The sequence below is a fragment of the Scomber scombrus genome, chromosome 22, assembly GCF_963691925.1.
Source record: "Scomber scombrus chromosome 22, fScoSco1.1, whole genome shotgun sequence".
NCBI lineage: Eukaryota > Metazoa > Chordata > Actinopteri > Scombriformes > Scombridae > Scomber > Scomber scombrus.
This window is the reverse complement of record NC_084991.1, coordinates 18,913,184-18,933,663: the sequence shown is the minus strand read 5'-3', so window position 1 is coordinate 18,933,663 and position 20,480 is coordinate 18,913,184. Positions and strand designations below refer to the sequence as shown.

Below are 20,480 nucleotides of genomic sequence, written 5' to 3'. Positions count from 1 at the left end.
TATACACTCCGTCTGCTTCCCTGTTAACATACAGCTTTATTGTTTACTTCCATATAAAAGTAATATTAAAAGAAGATGTCAGCAGGACATTGTGTGTATGCGCTTACCGTGTGCATGTTTCTTTGTGTGAGTCTTTGTATAATGTTCTTGTTTGTTGATAGTGTCAGTTTATGTTGTATTTAGTTAGAAAACTTCATATTCCATGTCAAAAAAAGACTAACAGTAATGAATTATTAGCATTTACTGGCACAATCTCTCTAAGTGAATCATCACTATGAGTGACTGACTCATTACAAGTGAATAATAAATGGATGGATAGAAGTTTATACTGCTCAGTTTCTCCCTCACATTCACACATGTGCGCACACACACACACACACAGAGTAAATATTCATCTATATATTCTGTTCTTGTCAATATCTTTAAACAGCTACATTACATTTTATTGATTCCTGAGGGATATTGAAGTGTTGAGAGTAGCATAATAAGACATGTTATATATAAAAAAAAATTACACGGGACACAATAATGGGCACTGATAATACATTTATATCAAGCACCTGAGGAAAGAATAAGGCAACTAACTGCCCTCAGATTAGCTTCAATAAAATAGTGTCAAATGGTTATAATCTTTAACAGAAAAAGCCCCCAAGCTTTTCACATATTACAGTCATTGGTGACAAACACAGGCTCCGTTTTGTGTTGTACATTGTCATGTTAAGAGTCCAACCTGCTGTTTGGCATCACTGCTTCACCTGTTGACTATTTGATGTTTCCATTCACTGTACAATAAAGTTAACTGCCACATTAGGATGTTAAATCCTTGTTATGCTCCACCGCCCTGAGGTTCATGATATCATCTATGTGAGGCAATAACTGCTGTAAATACCAGTGAGTGAGAGGAGTGAGAAATGGAAAGATGAGGATAAAAGGAAACAGTGTGACAGAAAAAAATGAATGTGAACAAGCCCAGCTGTGATGACTTGTTAATGTCCATCTAATATCAAAAGTACTATGTTTATGATTGATAATTACTTATCAAATGTCTTAACATCTGCAGTCTTTTATAATGTACTTTAATACTGTTACAAGACATAATGAGGCAATCCGAGTTGAGTGCCACAACTGTACAGGACAATATTAGACTGGTGGCTGATAATATAATATGCTCTAAAAAGTGGACTGGGGCCAATTTGTTGGGTCTGTTATGCAAATGATCAGTGAACATGGACGTTTCTTTGAAAAACAAACACCCTCATTCAACTTCAAACAAAGCATCTCAGTGTCTACGTATAAACGTACCTTCTGTCACACAACTCTACTGACAAAAACAAGACTTCACATGCCAAAACTGCTTCCCACATTGTAATTAATTTAAGTCCTTAAGATGATTGTATTAGAAAAAAAAATACATGAGTGCATATTTACATTCTGTAATTGTTGTTTGCTACTTTCCATTAGTGAGAGCAGGCTTACCATTTCCTACTTTATGCAACCAGTGCATTATTTTCTGAATAAAACAAATAAATAAAAGCTAAGAGGCTATGAAAATATATCGTCCTGTAACTTCCTGTGAATTCCCTTTACAACCCACCAACCCTCAACGTGTTCATTTTGCATATCAACAATGGTTATGTTATGTATCATGATTCTCACAAGCAGAGACCTCTAGCCTGTCATGATGTTTGCAATGGCAGCTTTTACTGAATACATTTTACTTTCCCTCACTGAGTCCAAACTGTCATATTAGTCATAAATACAGATGGTAGTGTTAGCCAGTAAATTGTACTGCAAGTATCTGGATGGCCTGTTTTTCTATGGAGATGTCAGACAGTCCTGCAGGGACTGAAAGTTTTATCTCGCTCGCAGAGTCAGAAGGTCATAGACTTGCTGGGCAGGATGAAACATCCAACAGGTTGAATGATTAGCTTTCACATCCGAGACATGGACCATGCGGGGACTGTGACTCAGTGGAAGATGGAGGCTTTTTCCCCTGTATCTAACGATATCCCTAAGCGCTTTTTCATATTGTTGAAAAAAACGTAGGCTTTTCCTTTTCAATTAAATGAGATCATACTTTTGTGTAAGACACACCCTTCAATCTTTTATGCTAATACTTCTTGCTCTGACCTGCCTTGCCACAAAAGTTGTGTTTATTTTGTTTTAAAAATGCCCAACTGGGATTCCAGCCAGTCTTGTTTGGCGTCATGCATCCTGACTGAATCTCTCACTAATGTGTAGGATGTGCACAGATATTGATCGGAATCAACCCACATGTCACATGTACCACTGTGAAGAGGAATTCACGCATCTGCTCTGGCTGATTTGGGGCCTCGATGGTACGATACAAGACATAATGCAGCACATAGTTTAGCTGATGTATGTGTTAGGCGTTATCAGAGCAAAGCACTGGATAATTGTTTTGAATTATTATCAAGACAGACCTTGAAAGCACAAAGATTGCATCCTTTGTCACAATATGAAACAATTCCACCCTTTGTAAACATCAAATAATTGAACATTTATAGAACCACAGAAATCAAAGCCATTTGTATTTCAAATCACAGTCATAAAAAGCCTGACTGAGGCTATTTTTTTTTTAGGAGAATTAGATGTCCAACATCTATTCATTTGGTTAGTAAACACTGCTGTTGTGCGGAGCTGTTTGACTGACTGGCAATGACACATTATGAGAGGGTGAGCTGAAAGGATTAGATTGGCCCTGTATTGAAACTAATCTGCACTCTTGTTTTTCCCAGCCTTTGATAAGGTGACACAATTAGAGTGACACTGAGAATAGGGCAGAGATGGATTTTTAGCCTGTGCAATTGTTGCTGATGAGACTGTCACGGTCGTTCAGAACTAGATGGTCTCGTGGATAATACATTCAATCACATAACATGTATCATTTAGCCCCTTTGATAATTTAATTGACTACAATGTTTAGAATACAAGATGATCACATTATTCTGTGCAGATTGGGCACACAGGCCGAAGACATCCCCAATCAACATAAATTATGAATTCTAAAAAGGTTGAATGCTCTTGAGGTCCTGTTATATGAATCGAGGACGACATATCTTTGAAATGTAACCTCTCATTAAAAAAGGAAACAACACTGACAACCACTCGTTCTTTTGATTCATAGGTTGAGTATAAAATGTGCACCAGCATAAGAAAACACGGCCTGTAAATGAAAACTAGATTTAAAAAAGCAGAAATAACAAAAAGAACAGAAAATTCTACTCATGGACGGAACTGAAAACATAGAATACCATAAATCAAAGAGAAAACGGGTTATGAAGGCATCCATTCAATGCAACAAAAAGCAAATATGATATCAAAAGTCAGACTCAAACAAACAGTATTCTATGGTATTTTAATGAAATGGTGACAGGTGACTGTATAAATCCAGGCTTGATCCCTTTTAGTTGAAACTAGTGGAGTATTGATGAGGGCAGGTTACTGGGCTCAAGGGAGCATAAAGAGAGGATATTCTAAGGAGAGAGTACAGATGTATCTGGCCATGTGAGACTTCAAGTGTAATGCATATCTAATGCGAGGCATGGAGAAGGTCAAGCAGGCTGCGAAATGAAAGCTATTCAATTCTGACAAAGCCGAGGTCCTGCCATCCTCAGGTATATCAAACGCTTATGAAACAAACACGCCAGTGAACTCATCAGACACATTCATATTCAAAAAGTTAACCATACAGTAAAGACACAGTGCAACATCTCACACATGATATCCTGAACACACACAAACTAAATACTTTTTAAGGTATCTGGTATAATGAACAACTGGATTCCTGCCTTTACAGCAGATAAATCAATGCACAGCAAAAAGGCACTCTGTAGTCCAACTGAAACCCAATTACCATACTACCCATGCATCATCAGACACTATATGGAATCCTATACATACTAATGGACGGGGGCTGTATAAGTTACTGTGGAGCAGGAGCTGTGTCACAGAGATTCAGTTTAAATGACACAGATCTACATTCAGCCTGGCTACATCTCTCACTTGAGCATGTGACACTGCACACACATGAACACCGGTGCAACACACACACACAAAAACAGTCAGGGTGCCTCCCTGTTCTATCATTAAGAGTGGTAGTCCACAGAGCAGAAATCCGCATGGAGGGGCCGGTGGGGGAGTCATTACCTGGCCCACTGGCCATGACCCTGTTACTCCCGTTTGTGGACAAACACCCCCCACCACACACACACACACACACACACACACACACACACACACACACACACACACACACACACACACACACACACACACACACACACACACACACACACACACACACACACACACACACACACAACATCTATGTCTCATGGAGCTTGTACCCCCAAGACATAGAAATTGTAGAGTGTTGCCCCCTGGTCTAGAGAAAATCTCTGAGCCATCCACTTTACGTACTACCGATGCAAGAGCACCGGCTGAGCGGAAAATTACACAGTAACACTGCTGCTGAGAGTTTACACAGGTATAAAGTCATACAAGATCAAATGATCTTTTAAAATAAGGAAATACAAGACACAGACTGAGGCAAGGAGATTGGATTCTGTCAGCAATGTTTGTTAAACGTTTATCAGCATTATTATTATTATTATATTAGCATTTATTGGTTCCAGCAAACTCCATAAATCCTATAATTCCCTTCCACACACACACACACACAAACATTCTAGGATAGATGGTGATCGGCAGCATCAATCTGGCCCTGCAGGCAAACAAGCAGCAGCTGTTTCTCTCTACTGTGACTTTCGTTGCCTCACACTCCACCACACAATTTTTTATCTGCTGTTGAAAGCCGTGCCACCAACTTCCTTCATCTCTCTTTCTCACATGCACGCACGCACGCACACAGACACGTATACACGACAAACAAACAGACAAACAATCTCCTGGCAGAGCCATCTAATGGCGGGTTGGTATGGCAGGCCTATTAGGCTGTTTATCTAGCGTATGTTGTCCCACTGCTGGCCCTGAAGATGCCATTAGGCCAGATTCTCTATATTAAACAGCTTTATCTGTCTGACACAGAAGTACGTTGGTGTATGTGAAGGTGAAGAAGATTAGTTCTCATTCACAGAATTAGGTTTTATGATTTTTTTTTACGTGTATTATTGAATCATTTACTTTCATAATATCCCATTTCTGAAATTAGACAATTAAAAGGCATTATATACAAAAAAGGGGATAGGGCCACTGTTGTTGCAGAAGTTAATCATCCAGTTAACTACATTATTGCTATCAATACACATTCATGACATACTGTATATACACTGACAGACTTTAAAATGATCATGGAAGTTCTAAAATTGCTATTTTTTTATCTAATAATGACAAAATGCAATTAAAGTGATAGCTTATCTGAGATAAGACGCACAAATAACGTAAAAGCTAATATTGATTGTCCCATTTATTACTACAGTAAAACACCATCTGACCGTATATTAGAAATGAAAGAACCAGCAACTGGCAAGGGAAAACAAAAGCACATCATTCCACTGCATCTACAGTATTTCCCTGGATATTTGTGAATTGAAGTCCTCTGTTTGATGATGTTTTCTTAACTGCCCCTGGGGGTGATAGTGCAGGACACTGGAGGGTTGTTTTTCAATGGGGTCTCAATAGTGCACTTGGCTTTTATCTTCAATATGTTGTGTTATGATCCTGCATGCATGCAGCTGTAGACGGCGGCATATGATACTATTGATCCAGACAGTCAATATCCACCATATGGAGTTAAGATGTGTTTATTCACTACTGCAACAACACACTGAAATTGTTTTTATCATTTCTATGGTGGAGAATAAAGCACTTATTTAGAGGTAACTGCTATACAGTGTCTAAGGACTGGTACTGGTGATTTCCTTACCCTGTATGTTTCTTAATTACATTCTATTAAAAATGGAGTAAAATAATCTAACAATTGTCTTCCTCTTCATAATGCATATTTTAAAATTGCATATTCAAAACACTATATGTTTCATGTGACATGTGTGAAAAATATTTCATTTTCACAGACACACATTCAGCTGGCCAAAGAGCTTGTCCATATAGTATATTCATAAAAAGCTAAAAAAAAAAAAAAAAAAGAATAACAAATTAAAGGCCAGAAGCTAATTTAAACAGTACTGGTTTCAAAATATTAAAAAACATTTTACAAATATTCATGGGGGAAATGCATACAACATTTTGTAAAGCCTGCAGGATGCTCACATATATTTTGTTGAGAAATCCTGAATGAAAAAGTCTCAATATGGCTCCATATAATAATCAGCCTTTGAGTGAACTTTTAAATAAAAAATAAACTATGTGTATGTGAGTAATATCAGTGGCAAAACTATCTGACATTAATACTGAACTTTCGCTGGGGATTACTGTAGGATTATATAACATGGTTATTATATTCTTACTACTTTATGTTGCTGTTTCCATAGTAACAGTTATGTGACAGGGCATGCAGGGTGACTTTTGTGAGTACTCTCTCCCAGAGGTGCTCTCTATTATAGTCGAGATGATGTGTCTATATGTGTATATCTGAATAATGTGTGTTTACACTCACATCCATAACTGGAGTACCTGCTCCTAGAGCTTTATTTATGCTCTCTATTTTCTCATTTCTCATCTTCACTCTCACTTTCTGTTAATTTATGTAACCCTCTTTCCTTCTTGTCCCACTCACCCCTCTCATTGTGTTGAATATCACCACATATTTCACCTCCTTTGACTGTCAACACCTCACTCAGTCATCCTCTCTCCAGATCTCCCTGTGTCATGTCAGTCCCTGTGTCTGGTTCATGCTCTGCCAGACAAAGGACACCTTCTCTTCTGTGTGTGTGTGTGTGTGTGTGTGTGTGTACGTGTGTTCAATTTTTTATTGTCTGCATCCCTGTGTGTGGCAGGGTGACAAAAAGGTGACGGTGAGCAATGGTCCTGACTTAAAAGTGGGCATGGAGTTACTGTGTATGTGCTTGTGCATGTGTGTTGGGGCTAGGTAGACTGGTTTGTGTGTGTGAGAGTGTGCGTGTCTCCACACTATAACAGTGACAGTTGAGAGGGAACTTGGAGGTGCAGCACTCCGTTCCATCCTGATGCCCCTGTCACTTCTTGGTCTTGTTCCCTTCCTTCAACTTCCCTGAGCACCCAGCAAGAGGTGGAGGGTGGGGGTGAGCTTTGGTGTGAGGGGGTGAAACCAGTCCTTCATACTCAGGGGATGGCCATACTCCCCTGGGCACAGACATCAGAGCAAGTGCCATGGATGCAAGGATCTCAAGATCAAAGAAACAGTTTTGAATAAATTTAACTTTGAGAGTTGACCAAGTCATTTTAGCACTATTTAATACCAAATCCAGGTCTTCCAGTCAGAAATATTAGACTGAGCTCTGCATTGTCATAGTTGTAACTCATTTTAAGTAGCTCAAGTCGTGATGCAATGAGTATGAAGTCTTACAGATTTGCAAATAACTTGGAAAGTCAGGGTGGTTCCACTCCAAAAAAACAAACCATTAAAAAAAACAGTTTTAACAAGATATCAGTGTTTTGTTTTTTTGGTAAAATATTGTTGTTGACTTAACGTTGTTGTGGTACTGTTAGATCTCACTCTCCCTAATAAAAGAAAAACTTTATTTTATTGTAAACATGGCTTTTTGCCAATAATATGTTTCAAAGCACATACAGCGATCTCCTGGGGCACCCTAGTGGTCACCCTAACCAAACACAACCAGACCTTGGTAGCATGCTAATTGTGGCCCTGCAGTTTAATTAGCATTATGGTGGCATACCACAGTAATGAGCACACTGAGGTAACGGATGACTGTGAACACAGCGACAGGTACCGACAGTGCAGAATTAATGAGAGAGAGAGAGAGAGAGAGAGAGAGAGAGAGAGAGAGAGAGAGAGAGAGAGGGAAGAGAGGAAGAAAAAACATTCAATGGATCTGCCAATTAGCTTTTTCCCTCCGAAAAGGTTATTCGTTTGACAGCACCAAAAATGTCTCGGGAATACAAAGGATTTAGAAGACAAGAAGCTTGACAGCATGACTTGCAAGTTTTAACAGCCATTTTGTGTGTTTACTTATGACTTTTTGAACTTTTTTTGTATCAAGATAATGAGCTTGTTTATCAAGACGTGATTGTTTGACTCCATCATAAAAGCTTTATCTCATCTGTTCAGTTCGATAAAGCAAATGAAAATGTAAGAAGAGACCCATAACATTTTTACAGTTGCTTTTCTACAGTCCAGTGATTCATAAGGACTCCCCTGTACATCACAGTTTACCTATAGAGGTTTCCTATTGATTGTATGGACAGACCTTCTCTAATAAACTAGGAGAAGGCATTTGCCTGTGGCCAATGGCACAGATGACTTTACTGTCCCTGTTCCACTTCAGGGACAAAGGGATCGATGTTTATGAGTGTTTGGAGGAAGAGAGGAAAGGAGTTAGTAAGGAGCACAAGAGTGGTGCTGTTTATAGGCAAACAAGCCACACAACATGTGCACACACATACACAAGTGAAAATGCACTGATATATATAGTATATATATGTATGTAAAAAAAAACAGATTATGAGTGGATTCCCACAAATACACATTCACGCATGCAGAGACACATCCAAGAAATACGATGTAAGATAAGCCTGCTGAGGATGGAGTGTGATTTGAATGATAGCGAAGAGTGGAAGAGAGTAGGAGGAGAAAAATAAAATGAAAAAGAGTGAAAGAAAAAAATGATTTTGGCGCTGTGAGAATATTACCCCATATCGCAGCCAAAAGCAGAGATTGAGATATGTCAAACCAATTATTAATGTGAAGATATTGCAACATTAGCACTACTTGTTCCAAATTGACATCGATATCACAGAGTAATGTGAGATATTCTCAACATCCATGCCAAATATGATGACATTCATTTTGACAATGCTACTTCTCCAAATATGGTTTCCAATCTGTCTGGCTGTCACGCATGACAGGCACATTGACAGCCTAGTTAACCACTTAGAAAACTGACAGCTGACAGACTGGCATTAGAAGAGGTAACATATCCATAACGTAACTGTAACATTTTAAAAAAGGGGCAAACAGGACATATGTGATGAATTATAGAAGCATACACCTCAAACATACAAATACATTCAAAATCAAACCTGTGAGTGATTATTGAAATAAATGGTCAGTGTTTGTCAAGGACAATGACTGCTATCAGAGACTCTTTCATACACACACACACACACACACACACACACACACATACACACACACAGGTGCACCATCTACTCCTGTTGATTTCCTTCCCTGTACTATTGATTGCCTTTCTCCTCTTCCCCTGGTGTTCTAACAGCTCGTCTCACCGATCTATAGAGTAAATAAAGGCAATGCTCATCGAGAAGAGAGAAGAGGGGGAGAGATAAATAGAGAGAGAGAGAGAGAGAGAGAGAGAGAGAGAGAGAGAGAGAGAGAGAGAGAGAGAGAGAGAGAGAGAGAGAGAGAGAGAGATAATGCATGTGCGAGCATTGGGGTGTGTGTGTGTGTGTGTGTGTGTGTGTGTGTGTGTGTGTGTGTGTGTGTGTGTGTGTGTGTGTGTGTGTGTGTGTGTGTGTGTGTGTGTGTGTGTGTGTAAGAGAGAGAGAGAGAGAACATTCTCTGTTTATTCTCAGACCAGTGAGGTGATTTCAAGGTTGATTGGGAACAACAAACTATCTGGAAGAACACTTTGAAGAGGAACTGCATGCTATCCTTCCCCTCAACCCTCCTTCAAGCATAAGTCAAGTGTGCGTGGGAGAGTGTATGTGAGTTTCTCGTGTCTTGGCCTTTTTTGCTATATATTATTAAAGATGCTTTGTTAAAGCGTTTGGCCGGCACACTAGGAAGGGTGCCTGTTTTCATATTATTTATTTTTTGTAGGAATATTTTCAATCTTGACAAGCCCAGGAAAAATATTTCACAACATAGCACTGAATTGAATATACCTCAAATAATATAAAATAAAATAAATCTGCATTATAGTTTGCAACACATGAATCTGTTGTTACTTGTATCTACTGTACTGTAGATTGACTGTGTGTGATGCCAGCATCATGTTGCAGCCACTCACTCATTGGTTACCCTTTGGCTACTTTCTCTACTGTCAGTTTAATTAATTCTCTGCTCTTGCTGAGCAGGACTCATAGCCAATCACAGAACCTGAGGGAAGCATGGGAAGATATTGTCCCTTTTGTTTGTTTAGCATTATTGTGGTGGAAATGCAAATATTGAGAATGCACCAAGCATACAAGTGGATAGCTGAGTCCGTTCAAATGCTGTTATTTAACAACTCCCATTCTTATTAGTCCAGTATCCCTTCCAATGTGTAGCAAGGAATCAATGTGAAGTAGTGTTGTTCCACTCAAATATCCACCCACACTATACAGTACCTCTATCTATAATATTCTGCTCAGGTGTCAATCTGTCATTTTCATTTGAATCACAACATAAATATATAAACTATTCTGTCAAGACACTCAAATGGAAGTGAGAGGAGACTGAAGGCCAAATGATGAATAGTTCAATCTGAATATCACATAGTTCAGCTTGCACTGGAAATGTTGTATTTGTTGTGGCTGAGATAGTTTTGGGCCAGTTTTGTATACGTGTGTATGTTTGTGTGCGTCTTTCCAAGGACATCCTTAATGCATTAATTCACAGTCACACCATCCTCTTTAAAAGACACCACGTCTTTTTTTTCTCCACCTTTCTTTATCCTCCAGCACACTGAAAATGTAAGTTATTTTTCATAAAAGGTTTGGGACAAAGAAGGAAAAAAGAAATACACACATATTATGAGCTTTTATTACTCTGGGGAGTTTAATGGGCCAACAAAATCTTTTTTGAAGCCTGGTGTTTCAGTGTGTGCTTTCATGTGTCCAAACAGCTAATTATTTTACAGTTATCCTCGAGAGACCAGACAAAACTGACCTGTAGGAAAAAAGTGACATATTGATGCAGCAAATATATGACTGTACGTATATATTTATATACTGTGCATGCATATACATTTGCATGAGTGGGACTGGCAACCAAGTACTATTACAGGCTGATTAACTTCATAAACTAATAAATTAAAAATCACAGGTTGGGATTAGGATCTTTGAACAGAACAGATAATGACAGGCAAGAGTGGCTAGAGCTGGGGCATCACCCATGGTGGAGGTGGCGCTCAGGGGGTTTTAGTTACACTAAGACCCTGTTAAGAATTCACAAGCTGTTGGTGGAGAGTGTTGGGCAGGAGGATCCTTGGTCAATCAATCAGACTGGGTTGTGCATTTTATGTGTATGTGTCTGTGTGTGCTAGAAGGGTGAGGGAGAGGCAAAACTGTGTGTCCAACTGACAGGAGGTGTGCATATTGTTGCACATGCACACGCACAACTTTACACACACAACACCTCTCTTCTGCCCTTGTGATGGTCAAACACCTAGACACCTGAGATCGAGAATAGTGGCATTTTGATTATTTTCTCTCTGGGCTCTATTCTTGTTTTGGCTTTTGACTTAACACTAATTCTACAGCAAGAAGGGTATGTGTGTGCATGTGCCCTTGTCTGTATGTGTGTGAAGAGAGAGGTGAACTGAGGTGAGCCGACTCTATCAGGCTAAGTGTGACAGGCCAATCTGTGGCCACCCATTTGCTCTGACTGGGATGATGTCCACGGTGTTAATGGGTTTGTACACATACACACATACACACACCCACAGACACACAGAAACATGAATGCACTCACATGTATACCACACCTAAGATTTAGATTAAACTGTAAGCACATCCAAGTGGCAAATACCTGCACAATTGCAGCTCTCTGGTTGTCCTAAATTTGTTCTCTACATTTATTCTTCTACTTAATATTCGATTTAGTACAGAGTGTATGAAAGAGGAGTTCAGAGGCAGTTCGAAGCAAAGAATCGTGATAAACATGAAACCTCTTGACTGACGCATTTCACATTTGTGCATGAGCGTGTATGAGCGTGACTTTGCCTCTGTCCCCTGGTTTGTGACCCATAACCCATCAGTGAGTCCTCTGTCTGCTAATGCACTTTCTACCCTGGAGACCTCAAACATACACATACCCTCCATTTCTCCTTCCTTCACTCTGCTGCACACAAAATCACACCTTTTCTCACTTTTGCAGATCTCTGCTGATTTAAAACATGTCATTCCTGTTTCACAACCTCTCTCTCTTAGAAATGTGTACTGTATATAGGATGATGATCCTGAAGTTTTCTTTCTTTTCTGTCTTTCTTGGAATTTACTGGTCTCCATAATTTAGTAGTCTGCTTCACGACCTCTCTACCTTTGATATCTCTCCATCCATCTCTTATTCTCCGCACCCAAAATTTTCTCAACATCTCCCTCCCTGTCTTCCTTCCTCCCTCCTTTCCTTCCTTCTTTCCTCCGTCCTTCCCTTCCTTCCTCCCTTACTTCTTTTCTTTCCTCCCTTCCTTCCTCCCTCCTTTCCTTCCTTCTTTTATCAATCTTTCATTGGAAGTCTCCTGAGTTTTTCTCGTATCTTCTGGTTTCACAGCCTCACAATAAAAAACAGAAACAAGATGAGCAGTTTACAGTGGAGTGGGAAATCTTTCTGCCCCCAGCAAGAACTATCTCCCACTCCAATCTTGAAAGACAAGGGTTGACAGCTGGGGCGTGTGTGTGTGTGTGTGTGTGTGTGTGTGTGTGTGTGTGTGTGTGTGTGTGTGTGTGTGTGCGTGTGTGTGCGTGTGTGTGTCTCAAAGAGAAACTGACACAGACAGGCACACAAGTCTATAGGTAAATCAAGAAAATGTAGAAAAAGAGTAGCTTAGCAAGGCAGAGAATGAGTGAATTGTAGTTAATGATATAATCTCATTCAACAGTTTCCCACAATAACAGCAGCTATCTCGCTCCTCGTGTCAACTCCTGAAGGTTGGTGCGGTGCCCATCAGAGCCCTGGCAGTGCCCGTAATGTCTGTGCTCTCACCAGGCTCTGGTTTCAGGGCTGGTAAACAATGCCAGTGGTTAGGTTTGGTAATGGATCTAAGGGGGCCGCTGGCACAAGGCCGAGCCCCAGGAAAGCAATCTGAGACTTGGCCTGGGATGGCGAGAGAAGTCCCTGAATGCTCAAGGGCTGCAAGGGATAGAGTGCTGGGCATGGACCCAAGCGTCATGGAGGTAGGGAAGACTAACAACCCAAACATAGCACCCCCAGACTGCCATGTCAACATATTGGAGACTCACTGAATGACTTGGAAGGAAGTGAAAAATATGACTATTTGTCTGCATGGACAGAGAAAGAGAAATATGGATAGGCATATGTGTGTTTGAGTATATTTGTGTGTGCAACAAGTCTATGAACATACTAGCAGTACTTACATGTTGTGCAGGACACACCAGCCACAGTGGGGATCTCCTGATCCAAGACATTCACTGCAGGTTGAGTACTGACCACAGGCCTCCACCGGCACCCGTGACAGCTATTAAAAAATACAAAGATAAAACAAAGGTTAAACCCAGTCATTCACACATTCAATGTTTGTTTTTTCTATTTATGAACAGAGTGAAGATTAACTTAATTATTTAAAGGCAAAACATCACAAGAGAGAGAGAGAGACTCAGAAAGGCAATAGAGATGTATTGTTTTTAAGGTATTACAGAAATTCAGTGTTCACAATTGCTTCTACGCATTTGAGAAAGAGTGAGAGAAAAATATAGGATGAATCTATGATAATAAATAAAGATTAAAGATTAAAGGCATTACAATACACTGTGCTTTCACATATATTCAGACTTACAGAACCTTCCTCAAGTTAGACAAGCATTATGAATTTCTACTTCAAGTACACTCTTTTGCCTTTAAGGTTATATAAGATCTCAGAAACAGTTGTTAGTAGAGAGAAAATAAGAGAGCACAGGGAGTATGAATTAAGAGTTGTTCATACATTCATGTCATGATATAAATATTCCCTGCCACATATTGATTTTCTACTTTTGAAGCTCCGCGTCCCACTCTCCTGGCCTCTCTCTCTTTCTCTCTCACAAACACATGACAAAAGACCCCTTTCTTAATAGCACGATGTTACACAATGCAAAGTACTTTGATACCATATATTTGTATCAGAACTGATTTTCATGAAAATGTTACTGCCTGACAGCTTCCATCTTTCTCCAGTGGCTCCATATGGGAAACGGCCACTTGGGACAGCAGGCCATCTATTATGATATATAGCGCTGCCAATTCAAACTGGCATTGACTGGCACTGATTGGCATGAGCCTTGAGTGACCGGGCGAAAGGGGCAAAGCTGAGGTAAATCTCAGCCATCCCTCTCGTCTTGACTCCATGGTAACACCAGGGTGCAATAATACGTGTTGCTGGCACTTTTGATTAATGAGCCGTCATTGGTGGATGACCGCTGTCACTCACTCTGCTCACCGATGACAGCTGGGAAAGAGAGACGACATCATCAGTGTGGGACTGATATTGGGTTATGATGAGGGGAAAGCTCTTTGTGTGTGTGTGTGTGTGTGTGTTTATGTTCGTGTGTGTGTGCCTGCACACTAAGTGGCATTTCAGTCTTGAAATCTGAGTTTTGGAGCAGAGGGTAAAAAAAACCAACCAAATACCAAAGATTCCTGGGTATGCTGAACTAAAAGGTATTTTGGAATCCAGCTTAAACAAGAGCAGCCAAGGCATTAGGAGGTTACACTATTAATATGTACAAATAATACATGTGTCTCTGGCCGTAGCTCTACATTCTAACATATCAGATGATGCCAAAACAAGACTAAGAATTCACAAGCTGATTGTCTTTGTGTAGGCTAATTATTTTGTAGTGTAAAGTTCACACATAGAATATGTGATCAGCACCGGTCGAAAGGATATGTTTTAGATATGAATTTAGAGCTAAAAGACACTATAGTAGTAATGGTTGGTACTAATGTAACTAGGTACATTTTAATTCAGCAAATCACCTCACAGCTTCAGTACAACACCTCCAATAGGTGCTGAGGATCCATTTTTTCCAGACATAAGTGATGCAATTATACATGTCTTTGCAGCACATTTCACTGACTAAATTCTATATTTAAGGGTGTGAAAAGGACCGTAATTAAACCATCCAATGTAGGGCATGACTGAATGTAACAAGAGATCAGAAATGCCTATGTGTAGTGGTATCTCTAAAGCGCAGCCTGGCACTGAAGGCAGTTCTCTCTGTTGGAAGCTAGACTATCACACAGCAAATCTCTGCCTGACAGTGTCTCTCTCTCTCTCTCTCTTTCTCTCTCTCTCTCTCTCTCTCTCTCTCTCTCTCTCTCTCTCTCTCTCTCTCTCTCTCTCTCTCTCTCTCTCTCTCTCTCTCTCTCTCTCTCTCTCTCTCTCTCTCTCTCTCTCTCTCTCTCTCTCTCTCTCTCTCTCTCTCTCTCTCTCTCTCTCTCTCTCTCTCTCTCAAATAAAAGCACACCAAATCAATGCTACACATTTGCACATCCTCACTATAGAAGTCATATTTCAACACGTGTTCACAGAGATTCATGTGAACCAAGGAGATGCACGTACTGGCACGATGGAAATACTCTAAAAAGCATCCTGCTACATCTTTCTCTCTCTTGCTCTCTACATTTATGTCGCTTCTGTGTATCTCTTCAAGCACTATAAATACCATGCTCAGACAGACATGTGTGAACACACACACACATATACTGACACAGATTCCCACACAGCTGAATGAATTCAGAGGGGGTGTATCTCCTTGTCAAAGTCAAGAGAAATCCTACATGCTATTACAGATTAAAAACAATGGAAGTGCATTTTTATGTGTTCAGCACGTGTGTGTTTTTGGGGTTGGGGAATCAGCTGGTATGTTTTGCCCTCCCTGCTGTGTAGAGGCATTTACATTAGGTAGATAAAGGGAATGAGTTTGAGATGGAATCGGAGAGATAGTTGTGCAAATGCGTGTGCACATGATCAAACTCAACACTGATCCTCATTCCATCTCCCATGATAAATTTCCTCCCTTCCTGTCATTCTCCACCAAGCCTGCTACTCCTAAGATCCACCGCTGCCTCAGCCAACTGCCAGAAAAATAACCTGTTAGTTACTGAAGAAAAAGGCCATTGTGTTAGCCTGTGGGGGGATTTCAGCTGCCAAAGCCTTATCATAAGAGTGTATAAAACTACAATCTCCCTGTGTGCGTGTGTGTGCGTTTTTGTAATCTACGTAGCCATGTCACTGCATCGAGTGGTTTGTCACCTCGTGATCTACCATAAAAGCTAAGCACCCAGACAGAACTGTAGCAAACAATGCCACCATATCTGAGCGCTTTATAATTTAACACTTCATTGGTGGCAGATATGACGATACACACAGCACCCACATGTACACACATATTTAAAAGCACACACAGATTTAAACTTTGTAGAACGGGAAAGGACCTCCTGATGCCTATCGAGGCCTTAGATGCCTGCATTTTGGGAAATGGTTTTCTCAACAGATAAAACACACATATACACACAAAGACAAACACACACCACATTCAGACCCCAGCAGAGGCGGTGGGTGCCAATGTGGGTCCTCTGTTCCAGAGCTTGCTTCCTGATATCATTCATTCTCCCTCTGTCTCTGTCACTCAGACGCTCTGAGGTGTGTAAGATCATACATTCATCATCTCTCCAGAACCTCCGTTCTCTATCTGACACACATACACACACGTGCTCAAGCCGGCAACAGTTTTGTCCCCTCTTTTATCAAAAAGAAATTGAGGGATTTGGTGGCTAAACGACCCAATGCATCCCTTGTCTTTCTCATCTCGATATCACATTCATTTCATGCTATCTTCTTCGCGGGCTTCGCCAGAGAGGCAACCATTACGCCTCACTGTCTCTTCACTATGGCTGCGCTATCATATCAGCAGGGATAAATACAAAGGATGGGGGTGCATGGCATTTATAATTCCCTGCTGTTTCAGGTGAGCAAATGACAGCCATTACACCCTGCACTCTCCCTCCTTTCACAATAGGGAGAGATGGAAGCTGCTGAATATAATCATGCTTTTAAAAAGACAGAGATCACAGAAGTACTTGATGCCTTAATGTGTGGGATGAGAGATGAAGACGTACTTGATCATTTACAGTGGTTGCACAATGGCTTCACATTATATGTACAGTACATATACAGTAAGTGTCTGTCTATTTTATCTGTAGAAATGGGTGTCAAAGGGAGAGAGGGAGGAAGTCTTTAATCATACTCAGAATTTCCACTTCAAATCTTCATCACTACACACTGAGGTAGAGTTTATGAAGCTTGACTTTGTTTTTCTTTCTCTCTCTTTTTCCCCTCTTCCTAACTCGTTACGTAATGCCAGGGGCCTTCAATTCAACCTGCAGTGGGAAAGTGATCATTTATTAAATCTGCAGAGACTTTTATTATCAACTAATTCTTCCTCATCTCTATTCCTCTCTTTATCCTACTCCTTTCCTGCCCCCTCCACTTGTAATTAAACAGAGATTCCACCTGAAGCCAAACTGCACAGAGAGAGAGAGAGAGAGAGAGAGAGAGAAAGGGAGAAAGGGAGAAAGAGAGAGAAAGAGACAAAAGAGAGAGAGAGAGAGAGAGAGAGAGAGAGAGAGAGAGAGAGAGAGAGAGAGAGAGAGAGAGAGAGAGAGAGAGAGAGAGAGAGAGAGAGAAATGAAAGTGATAGTCCAATCCTGCTTAACAGCCTGTAGGGCACACTGAACTTCTCTTATCTTTTCTCTTCTACCCCCAGGTTAGCTTTGTCTTTTTTCTCCTTTCCTGGTGTCAGTTTGTTCATTACTTTGGCACAATGTTGGCAGTGCGTCATTACTATTGGTTAGGAAACAGAAAACAATATAATTTGGTTAAATGGAAGTCGTTGTAGCGCTGTTTGGCCATTTAAAAAACATGCTGTTGTAAGTACGCAATGTTGTTTGCATGTAGGCGACACATATTTCTGCCTGCAGTACTTGTGTCCAATTAAATATCCTCCAGTTATGCTGACGACTGCAAGCAAATCAGCTACAATCATTAAGCATGATAAAAGTGAAATCATTATTTATATCCATGACAATGGGTATGAATAATAATTCCTAACCTGCTGTTATCGCAACAGCATGTCTTAGAAATAGAGGCAGGCCTGACACCCTCAACCAATCACCAACCATATTATAATCAGCCTAGTCTATTAATGCTGACATACGTAGTGTTTTCAAACTGCCTGAAACTCTCTTTAATACAGGGTAATGTCGCTGTGTAATCAATAAAAGTGAAACAACAACAATCTCTTTCTTATTAACTTTACCTCTCACATTATTCTTTTATTCTTTTCTCTTCTATTACTGAATATTTATCAATTCTGTTATTCATTCCTTCAATCATTTCTTCTCTCTTCCTCTCTCACTCTTTCTCTCTCTATCTCTCCTTTCCAGCTGGATGGAGGAGAGATTGACGCGGGAGTCAAATGAAGCGAGGGACACATCAAGGACCCACTGCCTCGTCACAGCTGACGTACCACTCAATCCGTCAACCACCAACCAACAGTATTATATCATAAACTCAGTTAACAGAGCGGCCCGGTGGCTGCGGGTGCAATATTGTTTTCATTTGACGTTCTCAGAGGTCAAATGAGAAAGCAATCCATTGCGCTGTCAGGATTGTCGGCACATTACAAATGACCCGGATACAATCAATCATTTTCACTTATCTTTCCATTCAAAAGACGGTAAAGGCCCCGTATACAAAGAGTGCACTTACACAAGCTTAAGCCAGTTTACTAATTATAGTTTACAGATTAAAATGTCCAGCATGAGTATGAGGCACCCTCTGCTGTATTTGTTTTACCATCTGTCATCCTTGATATGCTTACCAAATAAGCAAATAAGTATACTGAGCTCAGCAACTACAAAATGCATGCTAATGTTGTCCCATTACATTGTCAGTCCTCAGTGCTGGAACCATGCTGATGATATGATGGATGTCAAGCAAAAGTGCACTTAAGGTGTGAAGTGAGGTTATACCCTTAGGTGTTAAAACTGGATTTGCATTTAGTACTCGTCTCCCATTAGCAGGTGCAAAAAGTGTACACAAACACAACAACAATTGTGCACAATCTGCATCAGCTTGCCCTCAGGGCATAGTCTGGGTAAAATAAGGCCTGTATTATGCAGACACAGTGCACAGTTTGGAAAGTGTCCAATAGCCAAAAAAGGGACAGAGGATGGTGAGGATGACTCACAGGAATATTTCCTGCATGGGGTCCGTGTGAATGGGAGCAGGGATCCATGCTCAGGGAAATCTGCACCACCAATTTCCCACCTCAATACCTAGTAATATTTCATGGAACATGCCAGTGTGAATGAAAGCAGTAACATTGCAGGGACAAACACATGTCCGCCTGATGAAAGATGCTTTCACGTGGAGCAAGTAAATACATCTGCAACTTGTTTACAGTTGCCTTGCCAATGCTTTCACAGGTTATTCGTTGCAAACTTGTTGAATATTAAATACATTACAAGAACACTGGCACCAGAAAAAATCAGCTCCTCACCTACCATGTTCCTGAAAATAATAAGAGACGTCTGTATGTACACATACATCCAGCCTTGCCTCAGCTTCTTCTGCTGTTGAGTTTTATGATGGTTGGCATGTTTGACCACCATCTGCTGGACTGTCCTTTGCCTCATCTATTCCAGCATTGCCATGGCATGTGTGAAAAGGCGCAAGATGAAAATGTGACTGGTTTTAGCTGCATGTGTGAATAGCGAAAATAACTAGTGGTGCTTGAAAGGTTATCCAAGTAATTTACTGAGAATTATGTGTGAAAGAGGATTTACATGTCGTTCCAAAGTCTCCCATAGGTGTTCAACTGGGTTGAGATCTGGTGACTGCGAAGGCCATAGCACATAATTTTCATACTCATATACATACATTTTGCACTACTGAGGGGTTTATGCACTGTAACCCGACTATAATATCCCCTCTCTATGTAATTGTCGACATACTCATGTCCTGCATTGACATTCTCAGTCACCTGAGGAAGAATTGCTCCTCTGTTTTCCTTACGCCTCACAGTCCAGACCATCATTTCAGACCCTGTGTACTGATGCCTTTCCCATAAATCTAAATGCAGAAGTCACTTTAGTCACTGTTCCTTGAAACACTGGTCAGTTGAGTCGTCTTTATGCGAAGCTCCTGCCATCCGTGCCCCAACAATGAACCCTCTTAGTCACTTAAATATTTTCCTTGTGCCATGTTGATACAAAATCAGAATCAACTAGGTCTTCTTAGCATTTTTTTAGACCACAGCAGCCTGCAGCTATAACTGGGACACAACATAATACGCACATCTAAACACCTTCATAACTCACAGCCACACACTAGAGGGGTGAGGAAGCCACACTGTAAGGGATGTGGTAAAAAAGTTCCCTG

The 20,480-nt window shown here is 40.5% G+C and overlaps 1 protein-coding gene across 1 annotated transcript in view; it reads right to left on the bottom strand.

Moving 5' to 3' along the window:
- Window positions 1-20,480, bottom strand: part of plxna4 (plexin A4) — a 197,816-nt gene that overhangs the window by 62,019 nt on the left and 115,317 nt on the right. Inside the window, 1 exon segment of the mRNA XM_062443560.1 lies at window positions 13,414-13,514. Within this exon segment, the coding sequence (XP_062299544.1) occupies window positions 13,414-13,514 (101 nt within the window).